At 49.4% G+C, this 20,952-nt stretch overlaps 1 protein-coding gene across 7 annotated transcripts in view; it reads right to left on the reverse strand.

The window, feature by feature from the left end:
- Positions 1 to 3,807: 3,807 nt before the first annotated feature.
- The window catches only part of NCAM1 (neural cell adhesion molecule 1), a 258,116-nt gene continuing 240,971 nt past the window's right edge, over positions 3,808 to 20,952 (reverse strand). For 4 of the 7 annotated variants that reach the window (XM_074976916.1, XM_074976915.1, XM_074976909.1 and 1 more), the window contains 4 exons: positions 14,818 to 15,025; positions 13,971 to 14,087; positions 11,066 to 11,848; positions 3,808 to 7,605 (listed from right to left, as the gene is read on the reverse strand). In XM_074976916.1, coding sequence (XP_074833017.1) covers positions 7,485 to 7,605; positions 11,066 to 11,848; positions 13,971 to 14,087; positions 14,818 to 15,025 — 1,229 coding nt within the window. In that variant the 3' untranslated portion in view covers positions 3,808 to 7,484. The remainder of the gene's footprint in view (positions 7,606 to 11,065; positions 11,849 to 13,970; positions 14,088 to 14,817; positions 15,026 to 20,952) is intronic. The other 3 variants (XM_074976918.1, XM_074976911.1, XM_074976912.1) reach the window with 1 other exon arrangement.

A 20,952-nucleotide genomic window follows, 5' to 3' on the forward strand; every position in this document is an offset into this window, starting at 1 on the left:
TCCTTTTGTGGACTGTGGATTTCTGGGAGAGAATGGAAGCATAAAGACCACTGGGTTCAAACTGCTGAGTCAATACAGCAAGAGAACCTCTCCCATACCATTGGCAGAACACCAGCCAAGTACGTTTACCACGTCTGTATCTACACAAGGCTCATGGCAGAATTCGTTGCATCTGTGGGCTTCTCCAATATTTGGAAGACGTGCCCTGTTGCCAGCTGCATTGTGAGGCACTAAATCAAAATGCAGTTTATGCCTTCCTCCCTACACACCCCGTCTCTGGTCCAGAGGTTGCTGAATCAACCCGCACGTATTGGCAAGTGGAAGCAAAGAAACCAAAGGCTCTGAGGATCCAACTTCCAAAGCCCTAATGTGCTGGATTTGTATATGTCTCCATTCATGTAGAGCGGCCTACAAACTCCATTTGCTCTGTGTCGCTCATTTAATTGTAAACCTCACCTTGACACTGTAGTTTCCACATTGAACTGACACACACAAGAAGCATCAGGAAAAATTCTTGCAACTAGCCCAGGGTGATCAATGGAGGGTTGTTAAACCTTGACGACCATTCATTGTCCCCACAGCAACCTCAGCAAATGTAGGGCAGCCAGTATCCAAACCAGGCTGACTCAGGCAATGTCTACACTAGGCAAAGTTGACTGCAGATACGCAGCTCTAGCTACAGCAATTGCGTAGCTAGAATCAACCGATCTGTGATCAGATTATTTGGCTGCCCCTGCTGAACAAGGTTGATGGGAGACTTTCTCCATTGACTTCTCTTCCTCGCAAGGAATACAAGGGTCTACTATGACCCCTGAGAGATCGATTTCACACCTCCCTACTAGATGAACAAAATCGACCTCTGGAATCTTCAGGGCTAGTCTAGACACAGCCTCAGATGCCAAATTTACTGGCTAGTACACCCAGAGGAATGAATAAAAATAAATGGCATGCACCTGTCCATTTCAAATGCAGAAGGGACTCACCTTGCAGTCAATTCACTGACACAAAGAGGATTCCAAGTGATCCAGGGATGTACGTAGGAAATTGAGGACAGAGGTGCTGTAGTGTCAACAAAAGGAACAAGGAGTAAAAATTGCTCTGGCAGGTAGAACTTGAGGTTGATGAATAGTTGGAAAAAATATGAAAATCCAGTAAGGAATTTTTTTCAGCCCTATTTGTGATTGAGCACAACTTTGACTCCAGGGACAGAAAACTCATCAGGGGGGCAGTGTGCTACAGAGCCTGTAAATTAGGGCAAATGTTCCCGGTGCCTCTGTTAATCTCTCAGTGAACAGAAAAGGATAGTGGAGCCCAGAGTTCATTAATTTGCTGCAGCAGGAAGCAGTCTGAACAGCAGGCAGCAGAACTGGACTGCGGGTAGGCACGCAGCATCGTGACTGGGGAAATACCTGCTCTTGCTGGCTAGCTGGAATACGATCCAACAGCGGAGACTTGCTTATGAAAGAGTACTATTGGCTTATCCACTGAAATAGCCATGCTAAGAGTTTGGGAGTTTGTCAAAGATTTTTTTTTTTAAAGCTCGTTTGCTGCAATTGAATCTTTAGCCAAACATCGTGTTGAAAATTTTGGATTTTTTGTGACGCTTCCCTTCCCCTCCCCCGCCATAAAACAAAACAAAACGCTGTGAAAAATCCCAGGTTGAGCAGTTTTTAACAAAAATGCCCCATGTTTGGAAGAGAATTTCAGGGGAAAAAAACCGAAACATTTCAGTCATCCAAAATTTCCTTCAGAAGAAAATAACTTCCTGAGCCAGTGCCACTCTCCCCCAAAGCAGCCATGCGATTGGTGTCAATGGGCAAGGGAATATTTGGCTAGCAACTGCATGACCTCACTAGCCATCATGGTCTCCTGCGCAGCTCAGCCAGTTTACTGGGCAGCTTTGTTGGAAGGGGAACATTGTTAGACAAAATTACTCTTGCAATACTACCAAACAGGTATTGCATGATCTTGCAAGAGGGCGCTTTCTCTTTAACCACATGGTGGGCTGGGATCCCTTCCCAAAGTATAAGTGAGAGGGTTACCACCAATGTTCCCTGTGGTATTTTCCATCCATGGGTGGAATTAATTTTGTTATGTGCACTGAGGCATGTGCAGACATGCACCATTGACAGAAAAATGCTGTTGGCTGCAACCAGCAGCGGGCACTGCCGATCAGCTGGGTGGTATTTGACTCTCTCCTGAGCACATGCCCAAGCACACAGCTTACAGGGAGCACTGGTTAGCACAGGGAGATTAGTCGAGGAGCAAAGGAAATGATGGCACTAAAAAGGCTTCCTAGGGTATGAATCTGCAGCAGTAAAGTCAATGGAAGAAGCAGCAGATTCTGCCTTTGTCTTCACGAGCAGGCGCCTGGTAAAAGAAATTGGTTCAGGTCTGATTGCTTTTGTGTATTTGATTTTCTCCTGGGGCTAAAACACAGAGGTTGGAGACACCTCTCTGGAGTCTTTGCAGCCCTGGAGGCCAGATGACTGCACGGTGAGCATGATTTTGGAGAAGCAGAGCAATGGCTCCTTGACACTCGAGTGAAACTTTTTCCACACATTCTTGGAGTAGGATGAACAATAAACCAAATGATCCAATGTTATACTCTCATTTTTGACTGCAAGTGGACACGGGTGAAAACCAAGGAGCTAGCACAGAGCAGGGTGTATATTATGTGAATCCATCGTGACCCAGCTGCAATCATCAAATGAGGTGTATGATATACAAGCTAAGAGTGACCGCCTACTTCTCAAGTGTTTGACCCCATACTGATTCTGCTCCATGGGATTCTCCTGTGACATTTTCTCCCACACTTCTGCGTTCAGAAGCTGCGTGGCTGCCAAAAGATTTTACTTATATGATGAGCGATTTTTGTAAAAAACTGTACATCCTTCACTAAATGTACAAGCCCAATTTTTTACCATCATTTTGCAAGCAGCACAACAGCTCAGTGCACTGGTCACATCTAAACTGGCATTTTAGGGGCTAATTATTGTCTCATGGCTCTCCTTGGATGCTGGATTCACTCATACCCAGGGAGGATGGATTCCTGCCTGTCAGGCTCTTTCCTGGGGTAGCCAGAATTCACCCTGCAGTGCAAAACTCAGAAGAAGAACCCATCAGGGTGGTAAGTAGCTGGTAAAATATGAAAGCTTTCTTCGGCACAAATTCTCCCACACTGATCTGAGACCGTGGGGGAAATAGCTTTTCACAGATGGAAAGCAGATTAAGACTCCTTCGGAGATTTGTTTTAAAATGAGAGCCTAAAGCCAGGCTCCCAATCACAGCTTTTGGCACTAACTGTAAGGAGCCTGATTTTCATTTTGCCAGAACATGACCGTCTCCCACTAAAATAGGTGTGGAATGTTCCAAAAGCACCAAGGTGAATTAGGAGCACAAGGTCAAGGTCAGAGTCCTCAGTCATACCAGTGCCTTTGAAAATCTCATCCAGGAAGGACTGCTGAGTCCTCGGAACTTTTGAAAACCTGCCCAGATTCAGATGCCTAAATAGAAACTTTCAGGCCTCCATTTTTAAAAAGGAGGTGCTTCATGGGGAATGAACAGAACATGGAACGGTGTGATCCATTTCTTCGGTTTCCAATCAAGATGATTCATTTGCTTTTAATCAAGACTAACAGTTCCTACTGCCACCCCTCTCTAGTATCAACCGAAGTTGATGCCTGAACCCCAAAGAGGATCAAATATTAAGCACCAGAAAGGATTTTCTGGGACTACATCTGGACACACGGCGCAGCAGGCAACAAAAAAGGTTGGAATTAAGAAGAGGGCTTTTTTTTTTTTGTAATTTTTATTTGAACACAAGTATTCTGACAGAATGCAAAGTCAAAATTCTCCGTTAGTATCAGTATTTACACCGGTGAGAATGGAAATAAAGGTGGTATCGATGTTGCACTTGGTAAAAAGTTTTGTTCGTTTTTAATAACAAGATAGAAGGCCCCAAAAAGTAGGGAATGCTGGGTAGGGATGTGAATGGAGGTCTGAGAACCACTATCAAAACAACCTAGTGAGAAAACCTGGGGTCCGAAGGCTCCATATAAAAGTGTGAAAATGAAACTCCAGTCTAAAAGCTGAACAATTGGCTGTGCTGTTGTCTTTGTATTGTATGTATGGTGCAACGTGAAATGCAATCACTCCACTACCAGAGGCTGATCAGTCTCAGTGGCTATATAGATATATATGTATGGCAATGACACATATATAAATATATACAATGTAAACAGTGCCAGTTGGTCCCTCTTCAGAGTAAAAAAAAAATAATAATGAAAACTAAACTATTTTAGTGTAGAAAAGTGGAAGATTTCTAAATTAAAATGACATTCTCTGGCTATGGAGAAGTATAAAAATGCTTTCAAGAGTCAAAGCACAAGCACTGATTGTTGAGAAAGGTCAGTATTGAAAAGGGGCAGAACAGATTTGACTGCTGGTCCAGCAACCACAGCATTTGCTGATATCTAGAAATGATGTCCACTTCACGCATCTCAATTCAAAGCTCACTGAAGTCAATGGGAGTCTTTCCTATGGACTCAGATGGGCTATAGACCCAGCTCTGAATTCGTTTCCTATTTGAGACAAATGTCAATTTAGATATATCCATGTCACAGATCCAAGTTCTTGTCAAACAGACCTTGACCTGTCTCAGTGGATTTGTATCTCATTATTAGGATTATTAGGACTGTGCAGTATTTGCCTCATAACAGCTCCTCAGCTCTCCAGGGGTAATAACTTATGAGGTATAGAATATAGTTGGCAAACCAAGTCAAAGCCGTCAACAACTCCACACGAATGATAAACAGATTCTCTTGGTAATCATTATGAACTCAGTACACACGCTCGCTTCTGACTCATAGTTTCCCTCATGGCTATTTGGACTCTTCCTTCCTAGAAGCCATGGTGGCCTTTCATGCCACATTTGATCAATCCATTGCTTAATAAAAAAAAAAAAAAAAAAAAAAAAAGAAGGAAAAAAAAGGGACCATGGGCCAAATCTCCCCCGAGTGACACAGAGTCAGATTTGGTCCAGGATGTTTAATCAAACATCCATCCATCCTACTGGCATGTTAAGGATGGGTGTTGTGTGAGTTTGTGTGCATACAGGGAATACACACACACAGTTATAGCCTCCATTTTCATCCCCAGGAGCTGAGAAAAAAATGCAACCCCCCCACATTTAGCAAATGACAAGACCATTATTTTTCACAGTTTGAAATTATAATCTAGCAATGCCACTGTTAAAGACTGCATCATTACAAGAGTACACTGAAGAGAGTGATTCAATGTAGCTGAGCCAAACTGCAGTCTCCCCACCCAAAATCTTTCATTTGTTCATTACCATAGCACAAAGGAATATATGCTGTAGTCAGGTTTGCTTGCTTGTTTGTCTCTCATTTAAAGGCTTCTGCTCCTTCTAGGAGTTACTCTCTTTATTTGCCTGAATAATTTTTTATCTGACCTATCCGCTACACCTTCCACATCCAAACTATGTTGATTTTTTTTTATTTAATTTTATTTCAATACTATGACAAAAACCACATTTCACACTAAAATACTCACGCGCCCACAGTGCACAAGCTTGCAGATCTAAAGTCGAATGGAATACAAACAAAAACAAAACAAAAAAAAAAGAGCCAAAAAGAGGGAAATTTTCTATACAAAGGGCTGGTCTTCCCTCAACCACCCCATCTTGCTCCCCTGCCCCACCCCTCATTCGCTCTTTTTTCTCACCCCAAATTTGCAGTTTTTCTAGGCTTCCAAATAGCAGCTGTCACTGATGCTGCTGTAGGAGCAAAGTTCACTGCTCTGCAAGGCTTACGTACCGCATCAGCCTCAGTTTGAGCACAACAGTTAACGATCAAAAGCCCAAAGAAGTCAATGGGAGTCTTTCTGCCAAGAGGCTTTGGATAAGGTCTTTTAGGCTCTGAGCTGGCAAAGGATATGTGGGCTACTCAGAGAGCATCAAATCATGCAGCTGACAGTCTTTACAGGCTCAGAAGGTACATGCGGTGCATACGCTTTGCATTGGTGAATTTCACCCCAGTGGAAGAAAGGATATTTTAGTGTTTTCGCTCCCCTGGAAGAAGATACTAGTTTCCTGAAGTGCCCAAGCGCTTTCCTTTTAAATCCTAGAGTAAAAGAAAATAGTAGTTATTTACTTTTTCTCTACAACGGGGGAATCTGTTTATTCAAACATCTGTTCACTGAGACTAGACCAGCCCTGCCTGTACAAACGCCCTTCCGCTTCGCAGAGCGGAGGGAGGGTTTCCGGAAGGAACAGGGGAGAACGTCTAAGAAAGCAGAGAACATATTTCTCTTATGCAGTTGGTCCCCGGGCTAGCAAAGGCCTTTAAATGCATGCTTCACGGTTAGCATACCAGTACTGTCACTAGGTAGGCCATGCTTCGAGTCAATGCATTTAAATGCATTGCTAGACACAGGTCTTGGTTGGTGACAAGTTGTCTACCCACCAAAAGTAAAATAAATGGCATTACGTATCTTCTTACTCCAGTAAGAAACAATCATAACAATAATAATAACAATAATAATTAAAAAGATAAAGGGGAAACAACTATTGTAAACATCCATATTTTAAAATGTCTCCCTTTGCAAAGCAAGCATGCTAGTAAATCTAATATCTATAGACGGTATTTACTTAAAAAAAAGGCAGCTATTTTACACAGACATTTAAACACAACAAAAGTTAAAAAAAACATTTGTCGATTGTAAACACTTGGAAAAAACAAAAGTTGGCAAAAAGATTGAAAATAAATTTAAAAAAATGTAGAAGTCTGAATACTGCAAATTGAAATATATCCCCAAAGCTGCAATTTTGGCATTCTTCCTAAAAATAACAATAATAATTAATAATAATAATAATAAAACCCCAAATAACTGTCTAAGCTGGAGATGGGATTCAGTCACAAAGGGCGAGAGACACTCTGCCTATTGAACAAATATAAAGTGAACAGAAACGTTAACTTACTTACGAGGCTTTACATATTTCAAACTCGACTGAAAAGTATAAAAATAAATTGTGGATTTTGTTCATTCGGTACTGCCTGCACCTGGGGGTACAGATGTTTATTCTGTTAGGCTAACCAAACAAAAGTCACGGTTACTTCCCCCCACCCCACTAGTTGGTTTTGAGCTTCCTAACCATTATGTAATTGAGGTTTCTAACCTTGTTTGTTTGAATATATGCAGGGCTCATTGAGCCCTGATCTGGTTGTGGGATCAACCTTTTTAAAAAACATTTTATAATTCCTTAAAAGCAAGTGCACAACAAATAAAACCTTCCTACAAACCTACAAAGAAAAAAAAAAGAAGAGATCCCCCATTATGCATTTTTTTCATTTTGTCAGGTTTTCTTTTAAAGGCAAAAGACACTAGAGGAATGAGATGTGTATTGTGTTTTAAACGCTCAGGTGAAGTTGTTCTGTCATTTTTTTTTCCTTTTCTGCGGCTGATCATGCTTTGCTCTCATTTTCATTTGTTTGTGTGGCTTCGTTGGGGACCGTCTTAACTTCTGCTGGAGGTGTCTTAGGTTCCGTTGCTTGCACCTCAGATTTTTCTTCTACAGGGGTTTTCCTGTGGAAAAGTCACCAAAACAGCACAGTTTAGAGAGAGGCCATCAATTGGTTTCTGCATTTTCCGAGTTAGCTGTGCTTGTGCAAAGGATATACTTATGGAATGGTTCCAGATATTACATCCAAGGCATTGCCCCACCTGCTGCAGCAGCATGACTACAACTGGGCGAATATTGAACAGAACCTCAGTTTCGGCTCTGTAAGCAGCTTTAACCAGCTTCACCAGGGGTGCAAGCTAATGTGAGGAGAGACTGAGAATCCATCTCTAACTCTGACACAAAAGTAGAATCATAGAATCCCAGGGCTGGAAGAGACCTCAGGAGGTCATCAAGCCCAGCTCCCCGCCCAAAACAGGATCCATCCCAGCTAAATCATCCCAGCCAGGACTCTGTCAAGCCTAGACTTAAAAAACTCTCAGGATGGAGATTCCACCACCTCTCTAGGTAACGCATTCCAGTGCTTCACCGCCCTCCTGGGGAAATAGTTTTTCCTAACCAAGACCTCCCCTGGTGTAAACCTGAGACCATTGTTCCTTGTTCTGCCAACTGTCATGACTGAGAACAGCCTCTCTCCAATCTCTTTAGAACCCCCCTCCAGGAAGCTGAAGGCTGCTATCAAATCACCTCTCACTCTTCTTTTCTGCAAACTCAATAAACCCAAATCTCTCAGGCGCTCCTCACAGGTCATGTGCTTCCACCCCATAATCATTTTGGTTGCCCTCTGCTGGACCCTCTCTAATGCATCCACATTCTTTCTTTACTGGGGGTCCCAGAACTGGATGCACTACTCCAGATGTGGCCTCACCCATGCCAAGTAGAGGGGAATAGTAACTTCTCTAGATCTGCTAGGAATGCTCTTCCTAATGTACCCCAATATGCCGTTAGCCTTCTTGGCTACAAGGGCACACTGTTGACTCATATACAGCCTCTTATCTGCTGTAATCCCCAGGTCCTTTCCTGCTGCACTGCTAAATAGTCAGTTGATCCACAGAAGTAAGCAGTGGAGGATTTCTGGATTTCAGTGACATCTACTGCAGCTTTCTGGGCATGCTCAGACCCTTCCTGTTTGCAATTAGTTCACATTTTTTCATGATGGAAACTGGGATGCATATTTCTAACATGAGTCTGAAGTCTAACAGAGCCAGTGCATGCTGTCCTTTACCCCATCGCACAATGAAACCGTGACAAAAAGGAGGTGGGAGAGAGGACACAAAATACTATTTCCACCAGTGGAAGCTGCAAAGCTCATTTCAAGCTGAGCCAAGCAGCACTGCAAACAAGGTATCCACAGATGGACGCTATTCCATCCACTGCTCCTGCCAGTTTGTGTGGTGCATTTACAGCAAACTGGGCATATCCAAGCAAGGGATCTAACCAGTGAGAGCCTCCAGGGTTCATTTCACCACAGCTGCTTTGTTACGGGTGCTGTGGGCCAGCCTGGTAGCTGTTACAGATGGGACTGCATAAGGACATCCCATTTAAAGTGTAGAGATTTCCTCTGAGCCCAGGAGGCAGGCCGTGAAGTTGCCCAAGGGGTTCTTCTCACATAAGTCTGCCTGCCAGGTACAGACCGGCCATGTTAGGGGAACGCCCTTAGGCCAGAAAGGTACATTGCAGAGAGTCTTTTTAGTTTCTACCCTGGATTCTGGGACTGGTGTTAAGTGGGCAGAGTTAGAAGTGCTGTCGGTCAGGCTCTCTCAGCACATGCAGCTGGGAAGAGGGGCTGCTGACAATACGTTCCCCGTGCTTCATGTTAAGCCCAGAAACACATGCTGCGCACAACCTCCTTGCATGTAGGCAACAAGCTCTGAGGGCCAGGGACTTTCTCTTCATTAGATGGGTGTCTGGCGCGCAGCACAACGCAGTGTTGGCCTGCACGGACTTCTGCAATACAAATAAGTGAAAGAGGATTCCTCTACCGTGGGGGTCGCTGAGTTATGTCCCTCACGGCTCTGTGGTCAGAAGAGCCCAAGCACATCTGCTGGGCTGCTAAACCTTGGTTGAACGTGGGGCAGAATGCACATGCTGTCCTGCTGAACAGTCACTGGGTGGTAGTGAATGCAAGCAGCACAGCAGGCGTGATGGGGTGACCAGAAGCCATGAGATGCTGGGTGCCTATTACTATGGAACAACACATGCCTTGGCTTCAACCCCGTCTACGGTCTGCAGAATGCTAAGGATCTGACGGAGCATCACACGCCCGGGGATACTGCGCTGAAATCAGTGGTGTCAAACTGAAGGGCCAGGGCCAGGCCCTGTGTTTTGCTGGGGCTAACGTGAAAAGCCGGGAGCACCAGGGAATTTTGTCTGGGAAACAGAGGGTGGGACAAGTTCCAGCCACAGGCACGACTCAGCATCGTGTCACATCAGACCAGCTGTTCCAATCATTCTGAGCTGCTCTTCCAAGGCAAGAAAATCCTCTCCCCTCCGGAGGGTACCGACCCGATTGCCTTTGGGAAGGAGCGGCTGCTTCCCCCAGAGGCTCCTGTCTCTGCTCATGTGCGGCACCTGCGCAGGCAGCCCGAAGGACGTGCGGAACCCAGACGGTGCGAACGCCCTTCCCAGCAGTGCCAATCAGTATTCCCCATGCCAGGCTCTCCCAAGAACTGCTGTCTGGGGTGAGCCAGCAACACAGGCCTATCCTCACTCCTGGCTCAACCTGCAGGACAGCTCCCCCATAAAGCCCACCGCCAAACAAACCAGGAATGGCCAGTGCTGCAGCCCACCTCGTCCGCAACTCTCAGCAGTGAGTGGGAGAGGATCCCATCCAGATGCAATGAGGCTGTGTCGCTTCATGCCTGTGGGCTGAGTGGATCTCTTAGGCAGGGACTGGATGGAGGGAAATTAACCCCTGGCTCCTCAGGATGAGTCAAGGCCAAATGGGCCAGCCCAGCACAGTCCCCAAAGGTCCCAAAGGCAGGCTTGCTCTAGGCTCCTCTCAGGGCCTTATCCTGAGAACTGTTGAGCACTCACAGCCACAGCTCCCCTATGGTCCTGGTTCTGATGTGCTTTGCAATGGCGTAAATCTGGAGCGACTCCAGTTGAGCTGCTCTGGATTCACCCTCAATGAAACTGAGTTTGGTCCACAGTTGTGAGTGAAATGCAAGAGCTCAATGTTTCTCAGGGTCAGACCTCTTCCGGCCACAAGGCCGTCATCCTGAGCCCGCTCCGAACAGAATCAAGAACAGGCTGGAGCGACTGGAAAATCTAAATGGTAACACATTATTAATTCACGGCTTCATCTGTCCCTGTGGCACCAGTCTGCACTGCCCCCAGCGGTCCCCTACCCCCCATTTCACCCTGCCTCCCTAGCGTTGGGCCCTGCTGGAGCAGTTAACAGGTGGGGTGGGTGGCTACAGAAACAAGAAGTACAGTTAAGAGAACATCCAACGAGAACACAGCACAGCACGAATGCACAAGAAACACAGCACACAACCCACAGAAGATTAAAGGCAGCCATACTCGGTCTTTGCAGGTGCCAGCGGTACAGAGCTGTCTGCAGTGGAAGAAGCAAGCTCGCGAGCTTGCCCACTAGCCACACTGGCAGGAGCAGCAGTGCCAAGAGCTGCAAAAACATCCTTTGCAAGGTCAATGTCTGGGGTCTTGAAGGTCCCTTCGTCCATTTTAAAGTCCTCATTCTGGGAGGGGTTTGTGGTGCTGCCTGAAGCAGCCTCGCTCTTCAGGTTAGTTGGGTTCTTGGCGGTTTCTGTTGGGCTCTTCACCGTGCTGGGCTGCACAGCCTCCTTTTCTGGGCTTTTGGTGCTGGACCCCTCCTGCTTGGGCTCTGAAGAGGCTGGAGGGCTAGCGGGGTTTGCAGGGGCTGGGGTGGATGGCTTGCTACCAGCCAGAGCCTTTGGGGCCTCAGCCATGCTGGTGGCAGTGCTGGGGCTGAGCACTGCCCCTTGGTTGGCCAGGACGCTCGAAGACAAATTACTAGTGGCCGGAGCAGAAGTCGGGGTGTCGCTCAGGTCAACAAGGGGGGCGACTTTGGGGGCCGAGGAGGACAGTGGCGAGGAAGTTGAGGTGGCTGCCCCTTTGGCCGGAGTGGCCTGGCTAGGCGGCATGGAGGTTGACTCAGGGACAGATGTGGCTGGCAGGGCAATACTGGAAGTCAGTGTGGTGGTCTCGCTGGTCGGGATGTTCTGAGCAGTGGCAAAGGTTTCGGTGATAGTGTCAGAATTAGTGGTGACCGTGGTTACGGAAGGCAGCATGTCCTCAACGGTAGCTGTGGTGTCAGCGGGGTGCCTGCGAGGAGGACAGGAGTAGAAGAGAAATAGACAATGAAGCCCATAAATGATAGGGGGGAAAAAGAGCAGCAGTGCGACAGGGCGTGCAAGAAGGCGCAGGGGAAGCGGCAGCGGGCAGCGCGCCATGCGGTTATAATGCACACAGAGGACAGGGAAGCAAGAGAAGAGCAACCTCTCTGAGGCCAGATGCGCAACTGGGAACAGGCACCAGCTGGGGAGATCAGAGAGCAGCGAGGAAGAAGAGGGAGAGCAGAGAGCACACTGCATTCAGGAGTAGCTAACTCACAGGAAGTTTTGTGTAAAAGTCTCAGCTCGAGCTTCACCCCAACCTATGCCCTTCACAGAGGGTCTCCTCTCCCAACCTGGCCTCCCTCCCCAGCCTCCTCCCGAACACCCCGGGGGACTCGTGTCTTCCGCCTGTTCCTGAGGGCCGCAATCTTGTGAACCAGCAATTCACCTTGGCCTCACCAATCTTCTCATCCTCAGCCGGGTCCTAGGGCCCGGCCTCCTGCTTCAGCCTGGCCTTTGTGTCCATGCGCCTTATTTTTATCAGTCCTCAGAGCAGGGGTCCCACGTACACACATGCCAATTTGGCCAGCACCTTCCCCCCTCATGAACAAGTCAGCCTTTCCTTTGGTTCCAACTACTGTCACTATCACTTCAGAGGGATCTGGGCCAGCATAAACCGTGCTTTGGCAGGCAGGAGGGAGCCGAGACAGCTCTACTGATGGGAGCCTTTCTGAAGCTGGAAGCTTTATGAGGCAAGAAGGGCCGGGGCAGCGGGATCCTGCTGGAAAGACAATGGTTTATTGAGTGAGAAGCCCGAGCCTTCCACATCCTCACGGCTGGCTTATTAATTGGGAATAAGGTCCATAAAGGTTAATAGCTTCATTAAAAGTTCAGTAAAACAACCTCAGGAAGGCTCAGCGTATTCATCAGCAAGAGCACACCCCTGACCCAGTGCTGCTACATAAACAGCCCCCGCTCCACTCCTGACCATGCCCAGATACCCAGTGGGTCAGCAAAGCCAACGTGCCAGCTCTTCTCGCTGCTTAACCCAGCAGGGAAGCCAGCTGCAATATGAAGGAGGAAACCTAAAGGCCACACAGTTCTTACAACCCAGAGAGAAGACAAGAAACTCTCAAGCCCAAACCAGAGCCAAAAATTAACTGGATAAAGAAATTCTCTCTCCTGGGAGAGCTCAGATAATGCCTGTGTCCTGCTTCACAGAGCTCAGGTGTGTCTGTAAAACACTTCACATTCACCCGCAGAGCTGGTCCATCTTCCAGCAGGCGGAGTAAGTCCCTAAGGATAAACCGGTTCATTCCCGATTCACACAAGTAGACGGAGCTCAACGACTGTGCTCCCTCTGCTCACTGCTGCTACACAGTACCCCAGCAGCCCTCTGAAACCTCCCTATATGCACCGCTTGTGGGAGCTGAGCTGGGAGTCACAGAGCAGGTGCTCAGAAGGCATTGCAAGAACCCTGGCTTAGAACAGGGTGACACTGGATGCCCTGCAAATCCAGCTCATTCTCGCTAGGGTGCACGCACCGAACCAGGCCCCCTGCCCAAGAAGTGCGCAGGAGACACAGGGGTAACTCCCAAACCCTATGTGCAGGCAGTGATGTCTGACCTTGCTCTGGTTTTCTCCCACAAAGGCTGTAAATGTGGTACAACTCCAGAGTGTGACTGCTCTGCTGCTAACAGATGCAGGAGGCCCTTTTGCTTGGGGCAAAGAGGAGCCAATGTGGTATCACCGATGGAGCACCCACGAGCCATTAGCACGGCACCAGAAGGCCAGGGGATTTGAGGTATCTGCTCCGGAGCCCTTGCAATGGGCAGGGCTGGGTGACAATGTGCAAAAACGGAAAGCAACTGGGTGCCGAGCGTGTTTCTGGGGAGTACAGTTTTGTTTCTAGTTCTCTGCAAATATTACAAAGGAAATGCACCCTGGTGGGGCTGGAGAAAGAGGACGCTTTCACTGTGACACAGCAGGGGCCGATATTCCAGCCTTTCCCCTTCTCCTCTTCCCTGTGTTCCCTACACGAGAGATCCACGGTTACAGCGGCAGATGAGGCTGCACCAACCACACGCTAGAGCAACCTAATTTCAACATACTCTGGCTCCGTCAGCGGCGTGGTCTCGTTGGGCTCTGTGTGTTTCCCCCCATCGTGGTTCGGGGTCCGCTCCTCCTCAGTCCGCACCTCCACGATGGGCTCCTTCGACTCGTCTTTTCTGCAAGGAGATTGCAAGCCAGAGTGAGTGGCGCCCAGCTTCAGACAAGCACCCTTCCCTGGGGGCGGGAGAGGGCCATGCTGCCCCTAGCAACTGTCAGCATGGTAGGGCGGAGCTGGCCTGAGATAGCGACTTGGTTCTCAGCCTCAATACCCACCCCCTTCCCAAACCCACAACAAGGACCACAGCAATGCCCAGTACCAGCAAGTGGCTCAGTCCTCCCTACCCCAAGGCATCCTGGGATGCTGTATAGACAATGCTCTCTGCCCCCAACTTGGACCTGGCACCTGGATATGGGACCTCCTCCAGCTCAGCTTGCTGGATTCTGGGTCAGCCTGACGCTGGCTTTGGAGGAGGAAGGGGCAAAACACAGGGGCCTCCCAGAGGAAACCCTCCCTGAAGACACGGCAGAGCAAGAGCAGTCCCCCAACCACATCCCCTGCATATTCCATGCCAGAGCAACACAGCTAGAGCCAACCCCAAGGCTGACTTCCCCCGCAGCCTCTCCTGGAGTACGGAAACGAGGCATGAATCTCCTGGCCGCTGGGCAGCAACCCCAAAGCACTGCTGGAGTGTGGCCCCTCTCCGCACTCCCCCAGGCAGCTGCTTGGCCTCTGAGGCTGCACAACCAGACTAGACGGTAAAGGTGCCGTCTGGTGGGGCTTCTCCACTGCAAGGAGGTCGCGGCTGATGGAGGGACGAGGCAGAGCAGAGCAGAGAGGTTACTCACGAGAAGGCAGCTTTGCCCTCCTCCATGTCTTTGCCCTTGGCCCCGGGCCCCGTCTTGCCACACAGATTGACAGCAATGCACATCAGCAGGCCACACTTGTTCAGGAAGTAGCAGGTGATGTCCACGGCCACCAGGAGCAGCACAAAGATGACGATGAGGATGCCCACGATGGCAGCGGTCCCCAGGCCCGACGCGGGGCTGGTGCTGGCTTTAGAGACCGAAGGAAAGGAGAAGGAGATGCACTTAAATGAAGACAATCTTGGTCCTGGAAGTGCAGCACCAGCCTGGGAATACCTACGGCTGCCTGAGCCCCCCCAGTTATTCAATGGGGTGATCGGGGCAATGGGAGTGGGATGCCACAGGCGGATCCAGGCCTACCCGTTCTAGGAGCGCTCTGTTATCGGTGGCACCTTATCCTGACAATAGGCTGCTCTGGCTCCTGTGGGGAAAGGACCAGAAGGGGTCTTCCAGGGCTTTTCTCACCTTCGTTGTGCAAAGGCCTGGAGAATAACTGTTCTGCCCAAGCCTCTGGAGCGTGGACGGAGCAGGAAAAACTTGTCTGTGTGTTTATCCGAGTACTCTCCACAGGGAGGCGGAGGGCTTTCCCCAGAGAAAAGCCTGCTCTGGGCTGCATGGAAACACAGCACGAGCCTGGCACTGCCAATGCTGTACAAAGAGGGGCACCACGCAAGGACAGGAGGGCTGGGCTCTGGAGAGTGGCTGTGACTCTGGCACAAGACAGTGCTCGCTGCAAGGTCTCAGCACTGTGCTGCCCTTCTGTGGGAACCAGGGGGAACACACAGGCTCCAGCTGATTCTACACCCAGCAGGGTTATTACAAAGGAGCTTGTTGCCACATGGGGCTTGCTTCCCTAGCACACGCCCTTGGCCCCAAGCGGACACCCACACGAGTGTCCTGGGACGTCCTACCACATCCTTTCTAGCAGGGATGAGGCTGATGGGAAGCAGCTGGGGAGAGATGAAGTAACACAGCCCAGGATCGAGGGGCCTTGCTGAAATGGCAGAGTTGTGCAGGAAACCGGGGGAAGAGCGAGACCTTTCCCAGGGTGGCGCTCTCCCTCGTCCCCGCTCTAAGAGTCAGGCAGCTGAGCACCTTTAGGCTCAGCCATTAAGGTCAGGCCGGGAAGCAAACCTGGAGACTGTGGGCACAAGAACAATAAACCTCTGGGACTTTTGAAAACAAGGAGCTTGGGGAAGGGGACGGTAGGGGAGCCTGTGGGGCTGGGAGAGGTGAGGGTAAAGCTGAGACTTCATTAGGTACCTGGTGGCCACATGGCTGGCACATGCCCTGTCCCAAGCCTGGGGAGAGGTGTGTATATGAGAATGGCCGGAGAGCCTGTGGTTTTGCCTGGGACTGTGGGGCCCAGGCAGCGCCGAGGGCTGAATGCCCTAGTCCTGCCCCTTTTGCCCTTGGCCCTGCCCTTTCCAGGATGTGGGGCCAGGCCCCCCTCCCACCTTGCCCCAGGGCCCACAGGGGCTGTTGGCCCCACTGCCTACGCACACACCCCGGGCTCATGCATCTATGCACACATATCCATTTGTATCTGTGCTCCCCTCTACCCACGCTCTAGCTGCACTGGGTGTATACAGAAAAGAAAGCAGAGTCCAGTCACTGCGGTGTAAGCGCTCTGGCCGCAAATCTGCCTCACCTGTGACTGTCAAAAGCACCAGGGAATTCTCAGGGTGCAACGCCCCTTATGGGGGAAAATAACAAATGCCCAGGGAGCAGCAGGGACTGACTGGTCAAGAGAGATGCTTTAAGTCAAAGCACACTGAAATCAATGGGAATTCTTCTGCCTTCGAAGGACTGAGCCCCCAAAGGGTTAAAGCTGCATCTCTTGTCTGAGTGGGGGCTGAGGGGGTTATGAGAGAGACAAGACAGGCGAAGTAAATGTCCTTCATTGGACCAACTTATGTGGATGCAAGAGACAAGCCTTCTGGCTCCCAGCGCTCTTCCGCATCCCTTGGACGTGAAGGCCATGCCTATACCAGCACTTTCACATGCAAAGTGAATAAAACCACACCCTGAGCAACATGAGTTACGCAGACAGAAGTGCCAGTGTGTGCAGTGGGGTGCTGGCAGGAGGGCTTCTCCCACTGGTACCGACGGAGCTGGTTCCATTGTGCCAATGGGAAAGCTCTTTCCCATCAGTGCACTGTATGCTCCCTGGTGGAGATGGGCTAAAATATCAGGGAAGACTTCCCTGCAGAGAGACACAGGAACACCTCCCAGGGGAAGTGATCGGGGTCCCATTGTTGGAGATTTTTAAGTCCTACACTAAAGATGAAAGCCCTTGTATTGCTCGGAAGGGGACATGCCTGAAATCAGGAGGAAAGCCTTGCTGCTCTAATAGGTATTTCTGTTCTCTCTGGCTCTCCTCTCTCAGAGACCAGACATATCCCACAGGGGAAGGGATTCCCTTGCTCTGTTTCATTGTTGGCTGGTGTTCCGGCTGCTACTGACACGTCTACTATTTTTCAACAGGAGAAAACAGCTGTCTCTGAGCTGACTGGGGGTATATAAACAATCTGCACCAGAGAGGCAGCAACCCAGCTCCCAGGGCAGCATCCCGATTGCAGCTCTGCCCCTGCAAATCCTTATGCATGTGCCTAAGAGGTCCCAGGTTCAAGTCCGCTTGTGGGAGTTACACTAGTTCTCTGACATGAGTAGTCCTGTTGAAGGCGCTGACAACTGTTCAGCTGAGGTTATGCACCAGGGTCTGAAGAAGCAGCACATGAGTGAGGAACACAATTCAGCTTCCAGTGCTAGGAGAATGTTTTTTATGCTGTGTAGAAAACCTTCCAGCAAATCTGCCTGGTGACAGAGACAGTCTGTTTTGTCTACACAGGGTACAAGAGGCAGCATGTACTGGGTCCTACTTGGCACCTGGTTATGACTCTGTTTGACGTGATTTACCTGGGACCACTTCCAGGCCCAAATTGTCCAACAGCAGGCCTGAAAATATCCCAGACCTACTACCCTGGTGTATGAAACTGCCGAGTGGAGAGAACGTCAAGACTGAAAAAAAAAAAAGGGTTGGGCACTTACGTGGAGAACAGAAACAGTCAGCCTTATGGCACAGAAGAGTAAATTAACCCAAAGAGACTTGGTTGGCACCTAAACTTTCCTGCTTCAACCTCGTGTCTATAATGCAGCTGGACACGTGTGGCTGACTGGTGTCAGCTGACTCAGGCAGCAGGGCTGTTTATTTGCAGGGTCTTGGACAGCCGTATCTAAGTGCAGTGTAGTTATATTCTTATTAATTCTCCTTAAGGTCACACTCTGTATTTGCCTTATGTACTGCTGGGATTCCTGTACCTTTCTCTGAAGCAGGGGGTGTTGCCACAACCACCGACAGGACACTGCACTAGGTGGACCCCTCTGATCTGGCCAGTTCTATGCACCGAGTGAAAACCCTCTGTGCTGCGTGCAGAGGGGCTGGCAACCTACATGGGTTTGACTCTGGTGACAAATGCTGCGTCTCCCTAAAAGGAACGAGGTCCCAGTAACAAAGGGTTGATTTTAGAGCATCCGTACAAGTTATAAGGTCAGTGACTGTGCGCCCCCCACCGTCCCTGTTGAAGTGTCCCAGGAACGAGCTCATGTCCCAAGAAAGGCAAAACATCAGCAGTAGCAGGTTGAAAGGGCACAAAGACCAAACGGATACAACCCACATGACTCCCAGAGCCACTGTGTATCAGATCTTGGCAGCTGATGCCCCCATGGCCCAGTGAGACTTTCCTGACCACGTGTGTGTACAGTTTAATGAATGCTGGTCTTCCATCAGCATTGCGCATCTCTGTGGGCTAATGTCCAATTAGCCTGGGGGCTCCAGGGCATACCCAGCTGTCACTAACTTCTTCAGGGATAAATCCTGGGCTCTGTCCTATTCTGTGGCTGGGGGAGACAGATTTATGGTGTGTCTGGCTTCCATGTGGCCTTACTTCTGGCAGGAGAACACAGCAAAGACAGGAAATGGCCCATGACTGTAAGACTGGGGGCACCTTCAATTCCGAGAAGGCTCAGCCAAGAGGGCTGCAGGAAGAGCGGGAAGCAGTGTTTCATGACGAGCACAGAGACCACTTCTTCGCTCAGCTGGAGGGATGGATAAATGACCCAAGGATTTTCTGTGCAACTGGGAAATGTAAACAGCAATGTGGGCTGGATGCACGGATAGCCTAAGGCAAGGAGCCTTCTGAGAGGCTAACAGCATGAACTGGGCTGCGTGTAAAGAGTGGCTTCTCCAGAACTGTCCTGAGCATGACATGGTGCAATTCCCACCCCTCCTCCCCCAGCTAATCATTATTCCGGTTTCCCTTTCACAAACTTTGCCCATGTGGTTCTTCTCCCCCGGCACCGCTTCCCTATGACAGGGAAGCCCTGAATTCTCAGAAACGAAAGCCCAGCAGCACTCGCTCTCCCTGACACTGCTCCAGGCAGGGAACAACTGGGGCATTCTTGTACTCCAGCAATTTAATGTGCCCCATCGCAACAGCAGGTAGGGGGTGCTGAATACTCCAGGGGAGCAGGGCTGGGGGCATGTAGCACTGTCTGGTGCTATTCCTAGGAACCAAACTATGCTGCCATAAACAGACACTCACCAGGGGGCCTTCTCCTTTCCATTTGCTAACCCAAAAACCTGTGTCTCATCCATGGCCCTCAACTCCAGCCATGGCCAGATGGCATGTCATGTCTACCCAGTTATACAACAACAAACGCACAACGGTAACTGGGGCAAAATCCCACCTCTAATTCCCAAAGCCACCTGGAATACAGAGAGGAAGCATGGTTCAGTGATCAAGGTGTTGGTCAGACACTTGGTTTCAGAACCCCAGTAACACCTGGGCCAACTACTTAGCCTGTTTGTACCTCAGTTCTTCTCTGTAAAACAGGGATAACAGCCCTGACCTCGCACACAGCTCATGACAAGATTATGAGGTGCTCACACACACCAGTCAAGGGGGATGAAATCCACTGAACACAGCTCTAGAGTACTGGGTTGGCCTCCACAACTGGTCCCAAACTGCTGAGTGTACTGAAGGCATGGGGTGGGATAGATGGGTAGGTTAGCTCCATCAGGGAGCTGAATTCCATGTAGCCAAGGTGAGCAGCAGTGAGCACCATCTTTACACAACCAGAGGAGAGAGATTCCTCCCAGGGTCTTGCCACTACTCTGTGCATGCAAGGCATTTTAAAACAAGCCACTTGCTCTCCGTGTTTTATTCAGAATTATGCAGCCTTTGGCACCAGGGCAGGATTCAGCAGACCCATCTGGGAGCAGCAATTTAATATTGCCATCAGCTTCGACACCTGCACAATCTGCTTGTCCAATGTCAGCCTATGCGCTAGGGCCAGCCACACACTGATGGTCTGTGCAGCAGAGCTGGGAGCTAACATTTACGGGGAGTTGGCTGGAGTTTTTTTTTTTTTCTTAAAGTCGGGTTGCAATTCTATTGTCTTCTATTTATTTTCTTATTGTTGGTGAAAGGTGTTGGGTGGATAAGCCTGAAGATTCCCATCCCCTATCCACAGCAAGACATGCTCTGTATGTGCTTTGGGACCAACGCACCTTAGCCTGGCCATGTGGAAGGACCAGTGCTAGGCCTGAGAGATGGCGTGCACAGTTTGTTCCCCATCTCCCCTCACCCGTATTATCTGAGGATGGGTGGAGAGCATATCCCCAGCACACCCAGAGAAATCTCGATCCCTCTTGCAATGCAGACAGGTGCGTGAGCCATGAGTTTGCTGAGCTGGGTCTCTCTTGCCTCAGCTCAGTCTAAAAGCTGCTCTCAGGGTCAGATGCTGACATTTGCATGAGGAGGCCATTAAATACTCTGCTGAATGTCCGTGCTAGTGAAATCTGCACCCTGCGAGCAGTGTGCACCCTGCTGCAAAACTGAAGAAATTCATCTCCCTTGGTACTCGCAAGTACAGATGGTGCCATACATTTGCCTCCTCTATTGTACTCAGAAGTCATGCCTTGATGATTCAGGAGTTAATGGATGTTCACTTGGACCGGGTCCTGGAGGAGGAAGTGTGTGTGGGGTGTAGGTGTGTGGGTGTGAAACACACTTTCTGCTCATCTGAAACTTTTATCTGGGAACAAGACATGAG

This window comes from Carettochelys insculpta, chromosome 25 (genome assembly GCF_033958435.1).
Source record: "Carettochelys insculpta isolate YL-2023 chromosome 25, ASM3395843v1, whole genome shotgun sequence".
Lineage (NCBI taxonomy): Eukaryota > Metazoa > Chordata > Testudines > Carettochelyidae > Carettochelys > Carettochelys insculpta.